We start from the raw sequence: 17,965 nt of genomic DNA on the forward strand, positions 1-17,965 counted from the left end.
GTTACTTGTCCTAAGAAAATTTATCAAACTGAAATGCATGGTTTAATGCTAGAAATTAAAATTACATTGTAAGAGCATGTATCATATAGCCATTACACAGATGAAGAAACTAATTTAAGCAATAATTATTATCTTAATAATTATGTTAATAAACCAAACTATGTCATCTTTTTATTAAATGATTCTACCTTGCAAAGCTAGTTAGTCCAAATGCAGAAATTAAGGAAATTGCTCAAGTAAGAAACAAAAAACTTTTAATGGTAAACAAAATGACTTGTCCATATTCACATTCCTACTGAGTAGGGTACAGAGGAGAGACAATTAGACTTGGGAGGCAAGTTCCAAAACTGCTTCTCCCCATGAATAGAGGCAAGTCATTTTTCCTTTAAGAGGCTCAATCTGATCATCTACTAATAATACCTGCACTACTAATCACTTAAGACTGGAATACATTCTGTATACCAAAAGGATAGGCAGAAAGTGGAACTATTCTTATTCATTAGCTCAGTTTCTTCATCTGGACAATGGACTTAATAATCTGCACTATATTTCATAGTAATGTTGTGGCTAAATTATAATTATAGTATATAGGAGGCTTCTAAGGTGGCTCATGGATAGAGCCAAACCCTAAAGTCCTAGATTCAATTCTGGCCTCAGATACTACCTAGCTGTGTTCCTCTGGGCAAGTCACTTAATTGCCTAGCCCTTGCTGTTCTGTCTTTGGAACCAATATGTAGTATTGATTCTAAGGTGGAAGCTTTGTAAAAATAAAAAAGGATGGTATAAACTTTAGAAAGCGTGTTTGCTTCCTAAGGATCCATGACTTTATCAGTGTCTGTTCTCCATTTCCTTGACAGTGATTATAACAACCTTCCATGCCTCAATATACAGTCATTCTAAACTGCTGTGGTTGAATAATTTATCACTATCACTCCAATCTGATGATAAAGCCTCTTTGAACTTAACTAGGTTGGTCCTCAGATGGCAGATGGCCCATCACTAGACCCAAATTGGAGGCCTTTTCATTTTGCTAACAGTTGCCAAAACACTAACAGTTAGCTTAATCTTCAAAAACCCTCTTTGCCACAATGAAGCATTGGAAGATTTTAAAGGGGAGTCTGGAATCTTAAAGTGCTATCAAAATGTAGGCTACAATTATTCAGACAGAGATATACAGCCCAGGTCTCTAGACTTCAAGTCAATGTTCATTCCTAGTTACCTTTCCAAACTATTCTTGAGAAAGAAAAACAACTTTCGAGCCATCATAGCTACATTTAGACTATTCACTAATATACAGTGTCAGAAGGCATCTACAGCTTCTATTTTCAGAAAGATATAAAATATCCAAATGCTAGGTACCACTGAACATCACTAATACCTAATTCCAAATAAGGGCACTAATATCCAAGGACCTTCAAACAAGATGTTATTATTCCATTTTTTAAAAAAAGCCTTTACCTTCTGTCTTAGAACTAGGCAGAAGAGCAGTTAAGAGCTAGGTAATGGGGAGTAAGGAACTTGCTCAGGGTCACCCAGCTGGGAAGTGTCTGAGGCCAGATCTGAACCTAGGACCTCCAGTCTCTAGGCCTGGCTCTCAATTCATTGAGCTACCCAGCTGCCCCTATTATTTCATTTTACAGATGAGGTAATTGATATTAATACACAACTTGCCAGGGTCTATAGCTAATAAATGACAACTATTATTATCCTCATTTTCCAGACCACAAAGCCAATCAATTTAGCAAAAAGCAAGGGTTGCTTAATTAGCTAGACTATGCTTATTAAATGCCTTGTGCTTATCATAGCCTGGAGAAGAGTCCAAGAAGTTCAATTTCAACAAATAGTCCTGCTTCCTTAACAGTAAGCAAACATTTTACATGAGAACATTCTAAGTTCAACCACATTCTAAAAACTTTTTCTGCATATTAGCTCATTTGAACTACACAATATGCTGCAAAGTGTTATTCTTCCCATTTTATAGATAAGGAAATTCAAGTTCACAGATACACGCAAGGTCATAGCTAACAACTAAGTGGTAGAAAGCTAGGCTCCAATCCAGAATTACCAACTTCTAGACTACTCTGTTACATAATTCCAACTCCCTCACTCATATTCATTCCACCTATTGGAGCCCCAAACATTCCATATCCTTGGAGTTGACTAATCTTAGGATCAGCAAATTCAGAGTAGACACGCCAAAGGTAGGATATATTCGAAGCTTTAAATCTAAAGTTTAGGCAAATTATTTGGTGACAAACAGTATAATAATAAATCATTTTTATAATACTTTGCAAAGTGCTTTCCTCACAAGGGTTCTATAAGGTATAGTTAGCATAAGTATGACCTTATTATACAGGAGAGGAAACTGGATCAGAAGTAGAAATGTCTTACCTGTGACCACACAGTGTACGTCAATATTAGAATTTTTATCAAATTCTCCTAATTTCAAATCCATCATTTTTTTCTACTATACCATGCTAACTCTCCCAGTTCCTTAGCATTGACTCAAACTACCCTTTGCTATTATTATTAATATTCCAAAACTACCAATGATCCCAATTAAGAATATACATAGGATTTTTCATGGTCCCTCAATAGAGATTACTGACAAACCTCCTTGTCACAATCTAGGTTTTGAATCAAAAAACTAATACCTCTAAGGTACTGGAGGTTTCAGTTGTAGAATTTCCAGTATTATTGCTTGAGTTTGAAGACACTGTTTCATTTTTGCCTTCATTATCTGACTTTTCATCGGAGCTCATACATTCAATATCTGCATCAAAGCCTGTTGGATAGCCCATGGCTTGCAAGACCTATATGAATAAAAATAAAATGCAAAATAAAATTTAAGTGAGGTTTAAGGATATGGGTGAAAGAAACACAACACAAAATACCACAGTATCATTCCAAGCTCAACTTTACCTTCATAACATTGAGTTGGGGGTGGGGGTGAGGAGGGAGATATTAGGTTAACAGGATATTAACCAAAGTTATATTGTAATTACTATAGAAGGAGGAAAGATAGATACCACTGGAAATTACATGCTAGACAAATCAAGTTCATAACAATGAAAGAAATGCAATTCTAAAGTTGTTTCTATAGTTCCTATCTTATGTGATATTCACATTTATAACTATTAGATTGTATAGGAGACCAAATAAACATAAATACTTAAAACAGTTAAGTGATTTCTAAGGAATATGAAGAAAAGTAAATTAAAGAGGGAAATTTAAAAAATATATAAATAAGCTTTACCTTCACTGCTACATGAAGTTTTGCCGTTTTCTTGGATGGTCCTGATGCTTCATATGTTGTGCCATCCACATCTACAGACATTGTAAAGACTGGTGCATGAACAGGGCCAGACTGGGATAAGAGTTTATACTGGAGTCCAGGCCTGATCTGGTTTAGCCTCATCAGGGCATTCATTAGATCTATTGCTTTACTGTCCAGAACTATAGGAGGATGAGAAACAAAGTTTTAAAAGGAATGCGAAAACCCTTATTATCCTTGTACATAAAGAAAACATAACCTTTGCTTTACAAAATCAGCATCAGTTTTAAAAGAGAGGGTAAGTGTAGCCCAAAGGTGGCTAAGAATTTGATTTTACCCCTCATCTTCCACTTCATAGAAATCTCCTATGAGCTTCTTTACAGCTCAGCTCAAGTGCCACTTCCTATTTGAGGTAAGGCTTTCTCTGGGTCAATCTCACCCCCAAAAAGTAGTTTGTATTTATTTTGTATATATTTTATATTTACTTAGAGGTGCACATACTATTTCTCGATAGACTATAATGTTCTTACAGTCAAAGTCCATGATCTTTTTGTCTCTATATCCTTAGCAAAAAGTATAATGCCAGGTTTGCAGGAAATGCCAATTGCTTAATTAGCTGATTGGTTAATTAAAAACTTCCAAGATCTGGCCCTTCATTGGAACAGGTGCCAACTCTATTATGAAACATCACAGTTCCTTCACAACTAAGTGAACAGTTGTATCAGAGGCTATTGACTAGAAAAAAACTATCATGAGGTTGTGACCAAATATTCAGTGGTGAAGAGTCTCCCTGCCTTAACAACGCTGGTCCAAACCCTAGAACCTACTTGAAGAGATCTCATTTCTGTAGGGCTTGCCAAAACATACATTTGGCTTGAACCCAGAACCCAGAGTAATCTCTATACCACAATGGGCAAAAGTGTAGGGCTCTACTGGAGAATGTTTTCTAACTATCCTCACCTGATTCAATACTTTAAGGAACTGTCATTACACTATAGTGGGTTATTCCTTCCACTGACATCAAACTGAAAAAGTAGTAAATGGTCTTCATAAAAATCAATGATTCAAAAAAAAAATTGTTTTAACCCAGTGATCAACCTTCTTTTAAAAAGCCTCTATGTTGATCTAAACTATTTCTAGGATGAGATAGTTGGTCTATAAGGTCTCAAAGCCTGTCCCCTTTCATGATAGGAGCTAAAAAATCATGTGCTGCATTGGCATAATTTTTGAGAAGGTTCATCTTCACACCAACACTTAACCTGGACAATTAATTTCTACTTTTAAAACTATCAACCTAACCTTAAAAAATATTGTGCTACTGCTCATGAACACTACATTTGATTTAAGAAATGAAGTCAGATAACTCAAGGGATAGTCATTATGTTAAAAATCAGCTGCATCAAAAACCAAAAAATAAAAATTTTCCTTTCAGCATTCTCAAAACTCCAACATTCATATTTGAATTTGTTCTCCTATTTGATAGTAGGAATCTTTTCCAGATCATGTTGATTCAAACGAAATATAAAGAATACAAGCTATACATACTCTTCCTTAAGTTTCGTTTCATCTTCTTATTGGGATCTTTATCATCTAATCCATCTTCAAAAGGTCTCTTCAGAGCTGAGGAACCAGCACCTGAGAAAACAGTGATGGATTTATTAGTCAAAAATGGAAAAATTATAATACATCACCACATTCCTGGCACCATATATAATAAACACTATCATCATAACAATCTCATGATAATAGTAGCAGAAGGTACTATTATCGTCATTTTACAGATGAAAAAAAATAAGGCTTGGTTGAAGAGTCTAAGGTCAAAAGTGCTGAAGTCAAAACTCAAACCCATCTTCGTTACTGCCCAAATTCAGTATACTTTCTGCTACATCCAGCTGTCCACATCTGTATAGTCCCCTCCAAGTTCTAAAACAGTGGAATTGTGCTTTTAAAAAAAAAACTGTTTGCAAATAATCCATCGTACCTCTCTTCCCTCATCTCTGCTTAACAAAAATTTCCCTTTCAATACTTATTTCGAAGACCACTTCCTCCAGGAAGTCAACCCTAGCTAATCCTCCATACCTCTCTTATACAGTCACATGTCATGGTATTCCATAAGAATAATACTAATAACACGTTTCTATATCTCTTCAGAGCAACTGGAAACATCTTAAAAAACAGATGTTCTCTTTTTTAAAATTTCTTTAAACCCTTAATTTCTGTCTTTGTCAGAAGAGTGGCAAGGGCTGGGCATTCAGGAATAAGAGATTTGACCAGGGTCACACAGTTAAGAAGTATTTGAGGACTGGTACACTATCCACAGTACTACCTAGCTAGCCATATCTCCTTTTATTCAATAAAAGCTGTAGGGTAGCAGGAAGACTCTCTACTGTCCAGTATTCCAATAAGTAGTTCAGAAAAATGCCTTATTTCTGATAGGAAAAAGAGCAGCTTAATTTGCATAGAGCATAATATATACTGCCTTACCCTGGACAACAACCCTTGAGCAATAGACAGCTCAATTATTAATATGTCCATTTTATTACAGGCAAGAACTATGAATTTCAGAGTAATGGAAGTTGAACACAGAACATAATGTTGAAAAAAAGAACTCAGAGATTTTATAATCTACATTTTTATCTTAAAGATAAGGAAACTGAAACCAGAGATATAAAGTGATTTGCCCAAGAGATATTCATATATTACAAACCATTACTACATCCCTTAGGCCAAATCCTTTTCTCAACTTCAAATTATATAAAAATGCCATCTTATAAAATGTTCAATTTTAATAAACTAATGTCAATTATAAGCAATAGTCATCACCTACAATTGGTATTTTACACATTTATATTGCATTTACTAGGGGAGGGGGAGGTAGAGGTGTCTCATTTTAGGTTTAAACCATTGAATAATTAGCAAGACCAATATTCTAACACAGGTCTTCTGACTGCTCAGAGCTCTATATCACACACTACAAGTTCAAAGAGAAATTCAACAAGTTTCATGGCTCAAGCTTAAATAAATATTTTTGTTTAATGATATGCCAAGGAGGTAAGAAGAATAAAGGGGAGACACTTAAAGTACCATCTCAGCTAGGAAGACTGTAAAGGGGCCTCAGAGACTATGTAATACAACCTAATCATTTTAAAAAGAGAAAAATGTTAGCCAAAGAGGTTAAGTGATTTGCCAAAGTTACATAGTAAAAAGTCAGGATGAGAACCTTGGTCTGCTGGCTTTTAGCCCAGGGCTCTTACCTCTTCAATGCTCAATAAACTGATACCACAATAGAAAGATTTGCAGATGTTTTTCACAAAAGCTTGTAACAATACAGAGATTAACTCCATATTCTAGAATCACCAATTTTTATTATCTCTTTGGGGAAATATTGACTTCAGCTACTCCGTCAGTCAATACTTCCCATTCAGGTCAATCCTGACGTTCATTCCAAATAAAAAGTATTATGTTTTGTAATGCAATTCAAATACAATACATAAAATGGTGAGTGTGCTGGGCTTGCAGACTGCAGATCTTGAGAAAAGTTAAGAGGAAACTTGGTCTGTTCCAGTCACACTCCACTTCATCTAAAAAATATCAAAAGTTGCCTCCTCCAGCCTGTCTAGAATTCACAGATTGGCTTAAACTAAATAAGTATGCTACCCAATTAAGTAAATGGTGTGCCAATGGGAATAGTTTTCTCTGCTAGCCACATATGTCACCCAAGGAAATAGTCATCCAAGGATATAGTCTTCAGAGCATGAAGGACACATTATAGAGCCTATCCAATCTAATTTCCTCATTTGACACAGGCACCAAAAGAGGCCTAGAGAAAAGAAGTCTTTTACCACAGCATTACTACCTCCCTACATTATGGTGCCTCTTTCCACATCAAGAATGTGCCATAGGGGGCAGCTGGGTGGCTCCGTGGATTGAGAGTCAGGCCTAGAGCTGGGAGGTCCTAGTTCCAAATCTGGCCTCAGACACTTCCCAGCTGTGTGACCCTGGGCAAGTCACTTGACCCCCATTGCCTAGCCCTTACCACTCTTCTGCCTTGGAGCCAATACACAGTATTGACTCCAAGATGGAAGGTAAGGGTTAAAAAAAAAAAGAATGTGCCATAGTACACATTTTAAATGAAATTATTTTTAAAAATAAAGTTTTAAATATAAATGAAAGTAAGATTTTTATTCAATAAGCACAGTAACAACATAATGTAGTTGAATAAGCAGAAGGCTGAGAAGTTAAGAATATCTCTGAATCTATTTCTTCATCTCATGCAGCATCCTCTAGTAGAATGTAAGCTATGTGAGGTACATTATCTAACTTTGAATCTGTATCCTCCAGAACCTACCACAGTATCAAGGCACAGAATGGATATTAAATGCTTGACTAATCTAGAAAAGGGAGAATTTGGTTCCATATAATAAGTAGGATAATGGAAATTAAGTTGTAGTAAAATTAAACTATAATTCATACCTTTACAAAGAACACTAGGTTTAAGTCTCTGCTTTGATACTATCAATGTGACCAATTTAATTCCTCCAATGTTCTCTTTCCTCAAATTCTAAAATGCGGCTACTACTTATAATAGATTCCTCCCAGGATGATTGTTAGAAAAGCAACTTGTAAATCCTAAAAGCACTAAAAACTAAGAATTTTTATTATTGTGTATTAACACCAACAGTTGGACTTTAAGGACCTTAGAACATGGGATATTATGGAAATCTGGAAAGAGTCTTATAAATTATAGCTACAAGAGTATTTAGAGATTACTTATCTAGTCTAGTCTTACCATTTTCCTTGTTAGAAAACTGAAATTAGAACACATAATGGCTAATTAAATTCAAAGGAATGTTTGTAAAATTAATTAAACAAGTCTCCATTGGACCCATGAGATTCCACCACCAAATACATATGGACTGTGTGACACATCAGAGACACTGGTTGAAGAAGATCTAACAAATACTATTCTTCTAAGTTGGACCCATGGTACTGGCAAATTAAACACTATTTGTAATTTACTTTGCTACTAGCAGCAATGCAGTGATCCAAAACAATCCTGAGGGACTTAGGAGAAAAAATGCTATCCACATCAAGAGAAAGAACTGTGGGAGTAGAAACGTAGAAGAAAAACATATGATTTATGACTTGTTTCTATGGGTATAGGATTTGGGGTTTTGGCTTTAAAAGGTTACTCTATTATAAAAATGAATAATATGGAAATAGGTATCAAGGGATAAGATGTGAATAACCCAGTGGAACTGCTTGTTGGTTCCAGGAGGGGGGAGGGAGAGAACATGAATCATGGAACCATGGAAAATGATTTTAAAATAATTTAATTAAGCATTATTAACCCAAAGCAATGTCCAATGCAAGTAAACTCACTTTAGGTAATAAGTGAAGTCTTCACTCATAATCTTTTCCACAGTTAAGAAAATACAGGAAGGTTTTTAGGTCTAAAGCATATGTTTTTCCACACTGCTGGAAAACCGGCTAATTCTGCCATGTAAAACCAAGTGTAAAACTGCAAGTAAAATTACTAAATCATTCTTAATATCATTTATTGAAGGCATTCTGTATACAAACTTCTAAGTTAAGGTACCATGGATAAAAGACAAATTAATTTCATTTTACAGACTCATTTCTGTTAGAAACAGAAGGAACCTTACAGATCATCTAATTCACTTTGCATATGAGAAAAAAGGCCCAGAGAGGTTTAGGGACATTATGTTGTCTCACCAGTGGTAAACACTAAAGCCATGAGGTGAACTCAAGTCTCCTGACTCTTAATTCCTTACCTTCCATCTGTGTATTGGTGCCAAGGCAGAAGAGTGGTAAGGGCTAGGCAATGGGGGTCAAGTGACTTGCCCAGGGTCATACAGCTGGGAAGTGTCTGAGGCCAGATTTGAGCCTAGGACCTCCCATCTCTAGGCCTGGCTCTCAATCCATTGAGCTACCCTACTGCCCCTTCTTAGTTCAATTTTTTCCCCTAACCCCAAGCTCTGTTTATAAGGATGCCAAGACGAGGCCATAGATAGGGACTGAAAGAAAGGGGAAGAGTCCTTTTCACATTCTACCAAGTGTCATAAGAAGTTAAGTTTCAGGGGGCAGCTGGGTAGCTCAGTGGATTGAGAGCCAAGCCTAGAGATGGGAGGTCCTAGGTTCAAATCCGGCCTCAGACACTTCCCAGCTGTGTGACCCTGGGCAAGTCACTTGACCCCCATTGCCTAGCCCTTACCACTCTTCTGCCTTGGAGCCAATACACACAGTATTGACTCCAAGACGGAAGGTAAGGGTTTAAAAAAAAAAAGAAGTTAAGTTTCACTAACAGAAAGGATTGAAAGATGAAAAATTTTTAAATTGAAAGAATCTTATAAAATTAGTTACTCAACTCCCCTGATTTTAACAGATGAAATCAAGTCCCAGAAAAGTTAACTGACTTATCTAAGGTCGATTAAGGTAATAAATGTCAGAGGTGGAATGTAAAATCCCAAATTCCATTATTCCTATTCTTAGAATTATAGTAAAGGATTTGGCCCTTCAATATCTCCTGCATTCAGCTTTGCAAAATCTCTTACTACAGAATACAAAATGTTAAAATCTCAACAGAAATGAGAAGAGAGAATGTTAGTTCTGGTAGTCTGGTATGAAAATTCATACTAAAACACCCAAAAAAAGTAATTGCTACTCACCTTCTTTATCAGTAACAGACCAGGAATATTTCTGGAAAGGTTTATTAGATGGGAGGGGATCCATCTCCAGCACTTTGTAAATCTGACCAAAAGCTGATAGTCTGAGTGCATGCTGAAAAAAATTTTTTTCATTTATTCATACTTCAGTAACATGTACCACTTCCCCCTCCCCAAATCTGAACAAGAGAAACAGAGCTAGGATCAATAGGAAAGACTTAACATGAAGCCAAACACCTAAGAGCAGAGAACATTATTTCCATCAAAACTGAAATCACGGCATCATAGTCAAGGACCACCCCTTAACCTGAACAGGAATCCCCATTACAACCACCTTGACAAGCTGTCATCTAACCCAAGTCTGAATACCTCCAGTAATGGGGAACTGACTACTTCCCCAAGGAAGGACAATACACTTTTAGATAGCCCAGATAGTTAGTTATTCCTATCTCTTACTGCAGCATTCACTCATTGTTCCTAGTTCTGCCTTCAAAGGTCAAGGAGCAAAAGTCTAATTCCACTTCCTTGTGACAACCTTACCAACAATTGATGTCTTCACAAGCTGTCACTTCCTTTCCTTGCCAAGGTTCTCTGTACATTTTCCAACCCTCTCTCTAGATGGATTCTAGATTTACAATACTTCTACTACAGTCTACCTTCTAGAACTGGAAACATCGCTCCAATGTTGCATCATTAATGCAGAGGAAAATAGTAAAAAAAAATAGTAACATTACACCTACCTGATATTGAATATTAAACATTCTGGACAACATTCATTAAAGAGCTTATTAGAGTATTTAGTTTTTTTGTTGCCAGGTCACAATGCTTCACTTTTATTGATCTTGTGATCTATCTTTTATTATATAAACTGCTATAGTACACTAATCCAATACCCCCCCCCCCCATCTTGTACATGGATAAAAAAATTTTTAGAACTTTTTATTCACACAATCCTTCCCAAAAGAGCCATTCATCAGGAATTTATTTTATTTTCTGTCACAAAACTTCAGCTAGATGCAAGTCCTTGAGATTAATGTGTTTTACCTGGGCACTGTGTGTAATGTCTTCTTTTTGCTGAATTGTCATATAACTCAATGCATCGGTTGGATCCCTCTCACAAGGATCATGGAGACCAGGTCCTCCTATGAGAAAAGAAGGAAAATCCACAGATACAATTTAGAATGAGGCTTGAGTTTGCAGGAATTAGATTCAGGTCAGCTTTTAAGAGATGGGGACTGAACTTCATGTTCTCATATTTAACTTCTCTAACTGTTAGCACCCTGAGCTTTAAAATATGCTCTTAGTTTAGAAAAGGCCAAAATTACCTCATGTTTCGAAAAGTACAAGATTTTAAGATTCAGAATTAAAAGGGACCTTATAGCTAGTCAAATCCCTTCATGTTACTGGGGAGGAAAATGAAGCCCAGAGGGAAAATGATTTGCTTAAGATCACAGAGAAAGTTTACGGCAATAAGACTAAGATGGATCACTTCAATTCTTCCCCCCACACACAAATAATTTAACCGAACCCCCCAATCCCAAAGATTTATAAAGGAATCACATATATAAAGAGAATATGATTTACACTCCTCATACAAATCCCAAATCCTTAAAGGAACCATAATACAAAATAAGAGCATGATTTACCTACCCAAACACACAATCATAGCTACAAATTCCATGATTTCGCTTTTAAACAAGTTCCATGAAACAAAAAAAAAGCTTTATTTTCCAATCGCAGATATGTAAGTAAAGCAATACCACAATCAGCTTCCTGCATTATTAGTACCTTTGTGTTAGTAAACAGAAAACTCAGATTATAATGACTAAAAGATGGACTTTTCTAATACAGCTTTTCAAATTCCCTCACTCTTCTAGCTAAGAATTCCAAATGGGATGCCTCCCCCACACCACTGTACTGTGCAGAGTACACATTTAGCAGACATTTTAAAAAATAGACAGATGAGATTTTACTTATTTTTGTTCCCAGAGTTTGAAACCCTTACCAGGAAGAAGTATTCCAGATGCCAAACACTCCATTACTCGTCTCAAAGCCTCCCCAGCGCCCAAAGGTCTATTACAGGTACCTATAGACTTTTCACATATAAGCTCTAGTGGCTAAAAGATATTAAATTACAAATTAGTACATGCATCAAGTGTTAAAAGGAATCCAGTTAAAATGTGAGCTAAGAACTCACTATGAGGATTTGGACAAGTCACTTCTCTTCACTGGGTCTCAATTTCCTCATCTATAAAATAAGGGAGTTAGACTAGATGATCTACAAGGTCATTTTTAGTTCTAACATTCTATGTACTATATGCTAACATTCACAAATTCATATAACAACAGGGGACCAGGAAATTTTTGAATCTAGAATGTTAAAAACAAAGATTGTTAAGTCTAGAAAGTGTCTTAGTCATAGAATGTTAGAATCTATAATGTTAAAAGTTGGGCATGACTTTAGAACATAGCGTGCACAACCATGTAACACAGAATATTACACTAGACAGGACCTTAGAGATGATCTAGTACAATCCTCTCATTTTACATATGAGGAACCAGAGGACTAGAAAGTTGAAGTGACTTTCCAAAGGTCACATAGCTAGCTAGACAAAGCATTCAAACAGCAAACAGCATCACAGACATCGCAAGAGGAAATTGTCCAGAGTGGCCTATGCCAAGCACTTAAAATAGGTAAAAGGGCATTATCATGTACCCACTCTCAACATTATTAGATACTAATAATGTATATGGACAGATTAATCAGGTCATAAAAAAATAGCATTTTCTTGATTAATTTGTGGTTTTTTTTTTTTCAATTTTTTCTCAGTACTATATTGATGCTGTTGCTAGAGATGATCTTTTATTCCAATGGAACTATAATAAAAGATGAAGAAGTCCACTACAGGATTCCCAAACCGAATAATGTTTGCAAAAAACATTAGGCATCAGATCCACTATAAAACTCAAAAGTATCAATTAAGGTTTCAAAATTTAATAGAAAAAATATTACATTCTTTTTAATATACCAGATTCAACCATTCTCAACTACAAAGAAGAAAAATAATTTTAAAAGGCCATGGTTTAATGGTACTTATAAGGGCATGAGATTTTTTTTTTAATGGTTTTTTGAAACATCTGCTCAAGACACTGGACAAAAGGTGACAGCAAAATAGTCTTTCAAAGGCAATGACAGGATGGATCTGTTTTGTACTTTAGTACTGTTAGAGTTGCCCAATTTAAGGTATAAAATTTGAGTAGAGATTATAATCTCAAAGCAATGAAGAAAATCGATGACAAATAAGAACATATTCTAACAGGGTAAAATAAAAAAAATTCGGTGTTACTTAACATTGCAATGTTTTTAGAATTGTCTTTTTAGTATATGATCTACCAATATATAAAAAGTTCTTGCTTTCTTAAAGAGATTTTCTTTTAGGGTAAATCCTATATTCAGACTAACAGCATGCAGTAACATATTTATTGGATACTCTTGTTAGGATTACAAACAACGTGATTTGAAAACTAGACCTGGAAGGGAACTTAGAGATCACCAGCTCCAACACTAATTTTATAGATGAAGAAATTGTGGTTCAAAGAAGGGAAATTATTTGAATAAGTTAACACCTATATTAAGTAACAGAGCTGGGACCATTTTAAAATTATCTTTGTATCTCTCTTGCTGCCTAGCACAGAGCACACTACAGTTGGCATTTAATAAATCATTTCTGAGTGAATGATGAGAAATAAACCAGGGATGTGCTCAGCACTAATACTGGGAGATAAAGCTGTAACATGCATGTGGACAGGATGAGAAGTGCCAGGAGCAGATAACAAGACTTCAAATGGGCTCATATCTGAAAAGGGGGGCATCTGATAATACATTTCTCAACTATTTTCTAATGAGACAAAATCAGGAGTATTAAAATTCAGCAGGAACATGGAATTTCTGAAGGCTTCCCCAGAAAGGCAGCCTAGTCATTTGTCAATTTACTCATTAGCCATTTTTATGTACTTACCCATCCTTTTAATGGAGCCCATGTAGGTACTCTGTTGCACAAATCACGCAGAATGCGGAGGACAATTACACATGATTTTAGTCCATTTGCCCTTGCCTAAAACAAACAAAAGGGTTCCAATACACCTACTGAAATCCATTCTTCATTTTATGTACATTGGCCTTGGATAGGTCCTTTATAAATGATTACTAATTAGCCAGTTAATTAATCAGATTCATGCAAACAAACAAAAAAAAAGCGAGATTTGTGTTTAGAAAGGCAGGCTCAAAAGTAAAAGAAGGAAGCTTAATGTTAAAATTGCTTTTGTAGCCTCATGATAACCTATCAACTGTCTATGCATTTATAATAATTCTTTCACATTCCCCACTGTTTTATTTTGGTTCTTTTTCTTCCCATCATTTGGATTTCAAAGAGCTATACATCAAACAAGTGTGTTGATTCAAAGAACATTCAACCTAGAAGAGCCTTTGGAACAAGAGTGTTCAAATGGGATGGAACCCATGAACACAGACTGTTTGAGGAGTATAGAATCAAATATTGTTAAAAATTCAAACTAGAAGACATCTACTGTTCACACTTTGTGTGCAAAAGGAAAAGCTAACTCTCAAGAAAATAAGTGACTTGCCCAAGGTCATAAGTCAATGGCTTTGTAATCAAATCCTTCTGATTTCCAGGCTGATATATATTTCTGCTAAACTATGTTGCCAACTCAAGCTGTTCCAGTCAGTATTGACAATCTAACCCTCATAAGGCTACAATAACAATGAGGTAAGAACAAATAGCCAACCTGAAACCATTTGGCATGTCGGAGAGACGCCAAGGCGTTCAGGCATTTCTGCCTGTCCAATAAGTCCGGAGGGTCTTTCATCGAAACATTTTCTACTGGTAAAATGGGATAAAAAGAGACAGATACAATTTGACCAAGGGGTTTCTGTCACATTACCAAAAAGAAAAACAAAACAAAAGATCGCAGCAGCATCTCAGTGAGCTAATAAGACTCCCAGAAGGTTTAATGGTGTTTTAAGAAGTGCACAGAGTTATTTAATTCAACAGCCATTAAGAGTAGTAATGTGCACATGTATAAGAATATAGCAGAAAGGCATACACTCAGTATACAGATCAATGACCATTGCTACATACAGTCTGGGATCTTATTAAAAATGTATAACAATAACACATTGTTGCAGAGCACAAAATAGGGATGTAGCACTTATTCCTTTTACTCAGAGATGACACTTAAGTAGGAAGTACTGTGCAATGTTAATTTTTCTTTCTAAAAAAGGTTTTGGCCACAGATCGGTTCACGTTTAATCAAAGACTACTTTTCAAAAAGATGGATAAATTCTCCATAGTTATGTAAAATTAATAATTAACCAAAACTGTGCCCCACTGAATCCAAGATTAATCCCTTAAGTTTCCTACAGGTTTGTGTGCCTCAGCTTCTTCTCCAAGCAAGTTATTTATACCTTAATGGCTTTTGAAGGTTTTAAGTTTTCTTTGTACTTAATTTTTAATTTACATTTAAAATTATATGCCAACCAAATACTGATCTTGCTTAAAATTTGGAGGCTAAATCCATATTGGAACTAACATAGCCTATATGTAAATAATTATTAACAATACCAACAAGTTGAATAGAGAATTTTTAAGCTTCTGAAACCACTTCCCTCACAATAATTTTATGAGATAAATCTACTGAAATATAAGTTCCTTATGTGTTCAATAAGTCATTCATCTATTTATCTCCCCCAGAGTCCAGCATAGGGCCTCATACATAACAAAACTTAGCATATATTGTCAAAAGGTTTTTTTTTTTAAACCCACAATTTTTTTACATATATGCCAAATTTGTGATTTTTTTTCTTTAATCTGAGGATTTTGGAAACAAAAACAAACAAACAAACAAAAAAAGCCCAAAGGATCAATTCCTAACTCGGTATCTGATCTAAGTCAGAATAATCATTTATTGTCACTTTTGGGGAACTAAATTTTTGTGCAGCTCATCAGTATGTTAAGATGTTTTTCCCCTAAGCTAAATAGGAGGAAGAATAGGGAGAGAGAGAGAAAAGGAGAGTAAACAAAGAAACAGAGGTAGAGAGGAGAGAAAGATGAGCCAAAAAAGGGGAAAAGAAATAGGAGGTAGAAGGATCACAGAAGGAGTTCCTAATTTAGAGTCTGTGAACCTGGGTTTTTTTTTTATTATTTTGGTAATTAAATTTCAATATAACTGGTTTCTTATCTAATCCTAGTTTTATTTTATATTATTTAAAAATATTATTCTGAGAAGACTTCCCTAATTTGTCAAAAAAGTCCATGACCTTCCCCTATGTCATCTCCCCCTCCACCCCCATAAAAGTTTACAAACTCTTCTGTCTTAAAGGATGGTGTGATCAGTGTTATTTTAACCCTGATGTCTCCACTTCCTACAGTGCTCTACAGGAAGACTGTTACTGCAAATTCAATATGTACCATGGCAAATTAAAAAACCATAAACTAAAGTCTAAGTTGTAAAGCACAACAAAGAACAAATCTCAGGTTTTATCATTTTTGTGGTAGACTTGAGCTAGTTGTGTTCCCCAAAGGATGAAGTGCTACACGCTTATTTTCTGACCTGCTGAGTTCAAAAACAGATATTTGCATGTGCTCCCATCATCCCTTGCAACATAACCCACATTACTAGACAGGGCTAACTTCCAACCCTTTTTTCCATGAAGGTAGGAAATGTCAAATAGAATTGGTATTCATGGTGGGTTTCCTCACCTAGGAAATTCCATTGTCTGCAAAACTTTAGGAGGTAACAGTTGGTTCTTGGAATTCAAGACCCAAATCCTTAACATGTATGTTGGCTTTGTTGCATTGGTACCTAAAAGTAGAACTGTGGGTAATACATGCAAGCATCTGCAAAAAGCTCATATAGCAGATAAGACAACTACTATAAATGAGTAATTAGAATTTTTTGTAAAGTTAGAAATGGCAAAAGTTGACTGACTGCAAAGTAATTTAAACCATCAAAGGGGACTGAACCTGAACACTCTGAAAGCTTATTCCAAAATAAATCAGTGTTTTAGAGGCCTAGAATGTCCAGAGAAAAAGGAACTTCAAAAATCATCTCATCTACTCTTTACCCATAATTCTAGCTAGACAGTTTTATAACTAATAATTATTATATCTAACATTAAAATAATTTTTTTAAATTAAAACCCTTACCACCTTCAGTCTTGGAATCAATATTATGTATTGGTTCCAAGGCAGAAGAGTGGCAAGAACTAGGCAAAGGGGGTCAAGTGACTTGCCCAGGGTCACAAAGCTAGGAAATGTCTGAGGCTAGATTTGAACCTAAGACCTCCCAGCTAGGCTTGGCTCTCAATCCACTGAGCAACCCAGCTGTCCCCTAAAATAGTACTTTAAACAAACTAAGAATGATGATTTTTTTTCCTTGACTTTCACTCAGGAATCAAAGGATAATAATTGCATCTTAAATTTTTATATTATGCACTTTGTTAGCTGACAAAATTGCCTCTTCTAAATACTCCTAGAAAGGTAGGTGGTGGTTATAAGTCACCTGAGGCCTACAGAAGTAGTATAATTTACCCACAGACAAATTAACTAAGAAATGGAGGAGCCAGAACTCAAATACAGGTCTTATGATTTTATGTTCTGACACAGATTTGATTCTTGGATCTTTTACTTCATAGCTGTATGTCAGGAAGCAAATGGAAGTTACCAAGCTGCTTTGGACTGGACCCAATTTTAACATCTTATTGTTGCTGAAGGAATTATGGCACCAAGATACTCCCCCCAAAAGAGAAAATATCTTTCACATAGGTATCATGTTCAATCCCCAAAGAATGAGCATTCAGCATCTTAGAGAATGTTTACATGAGTATGTCACAGACAGTCAACATTTGGTGCAAGAGTCTACAAAAAAAGAAAGGAAGAAAGAAAGAAGGAAAAGAAAAAAGATAAAGAAGGAAAGGAACAGGCAA

At 35.6% G+C, this 17,965-nt stretch overlaps 1 protein-coding gene across 5 annotated transcripts in view; it reads right to left on the minus strand.

The window, feature by feature from the left end:
* STRBP (spermatid perinuclear RNA binding protein) overlaps positions 1 to 17,965 on the minus strand; it is a 150,602-nt gene that overhangs the window by 40,872 nt on the left and 91,765 nt on the right. For 2 of the 5 annotated variants that reach the window (XM_056812111.1, XM_007474625.3), the window contains exons 6-13: positions 14,767 to 14,858; positions 13,980 to 14,075; positions 11,966 to 12,077; positions 11,005 to 11,102; positions 9,964 to 10,075; positions 4,820 to 4,909; positions 3,257 to 3,456; positions 2,655 to 2,813 (exon numbers count right to left, since the gene is read on the minus strand). In XM_056812111.1, coding sequence (XP_056668089.1) covers positions 2,655 to 2,813; positions 3,257 to 3,456; positions 4,820 to 4,909; positions 9,964 to 10,075; positions 11,005 to 11,102; positions 11,966 to 12,077; positions 13,980 to 14,075; positions 14,767 to 14,858 — 959 coding nt within the window. Of the gene's footprint in view, positions 1 to 2,654; positions 2,814 to 3,256; positions 3,457 to 4,819; positions 4,910 to 9,963; positions 10,076 to 11,004; positions 11,103 to 11,965; positions 12,078 to 13,979; positions 14,076 to 14,766; positions 14,862 to 17,965 lie in introns of all 5 variants that reach the window. The other 3 variants (XM_056812110.1, XM_007474624.3, XM_007474627.3) reach the window with 2 other exon arrangements.

This window comes from Monodelphis domestica, chromosome 1 (assembly GCF_027887165.1).
Source record: "Monodelphis domestica isolate mMonDom1 chromosome 1, mMonDom1.pri, whole genome shotgun sequence".
NCBI lineage: Eukaryota > Metazoa > Chordata > Mammalia > Didelphimorphia > Didelphidae > Monodelphis > Monodelphis domestica.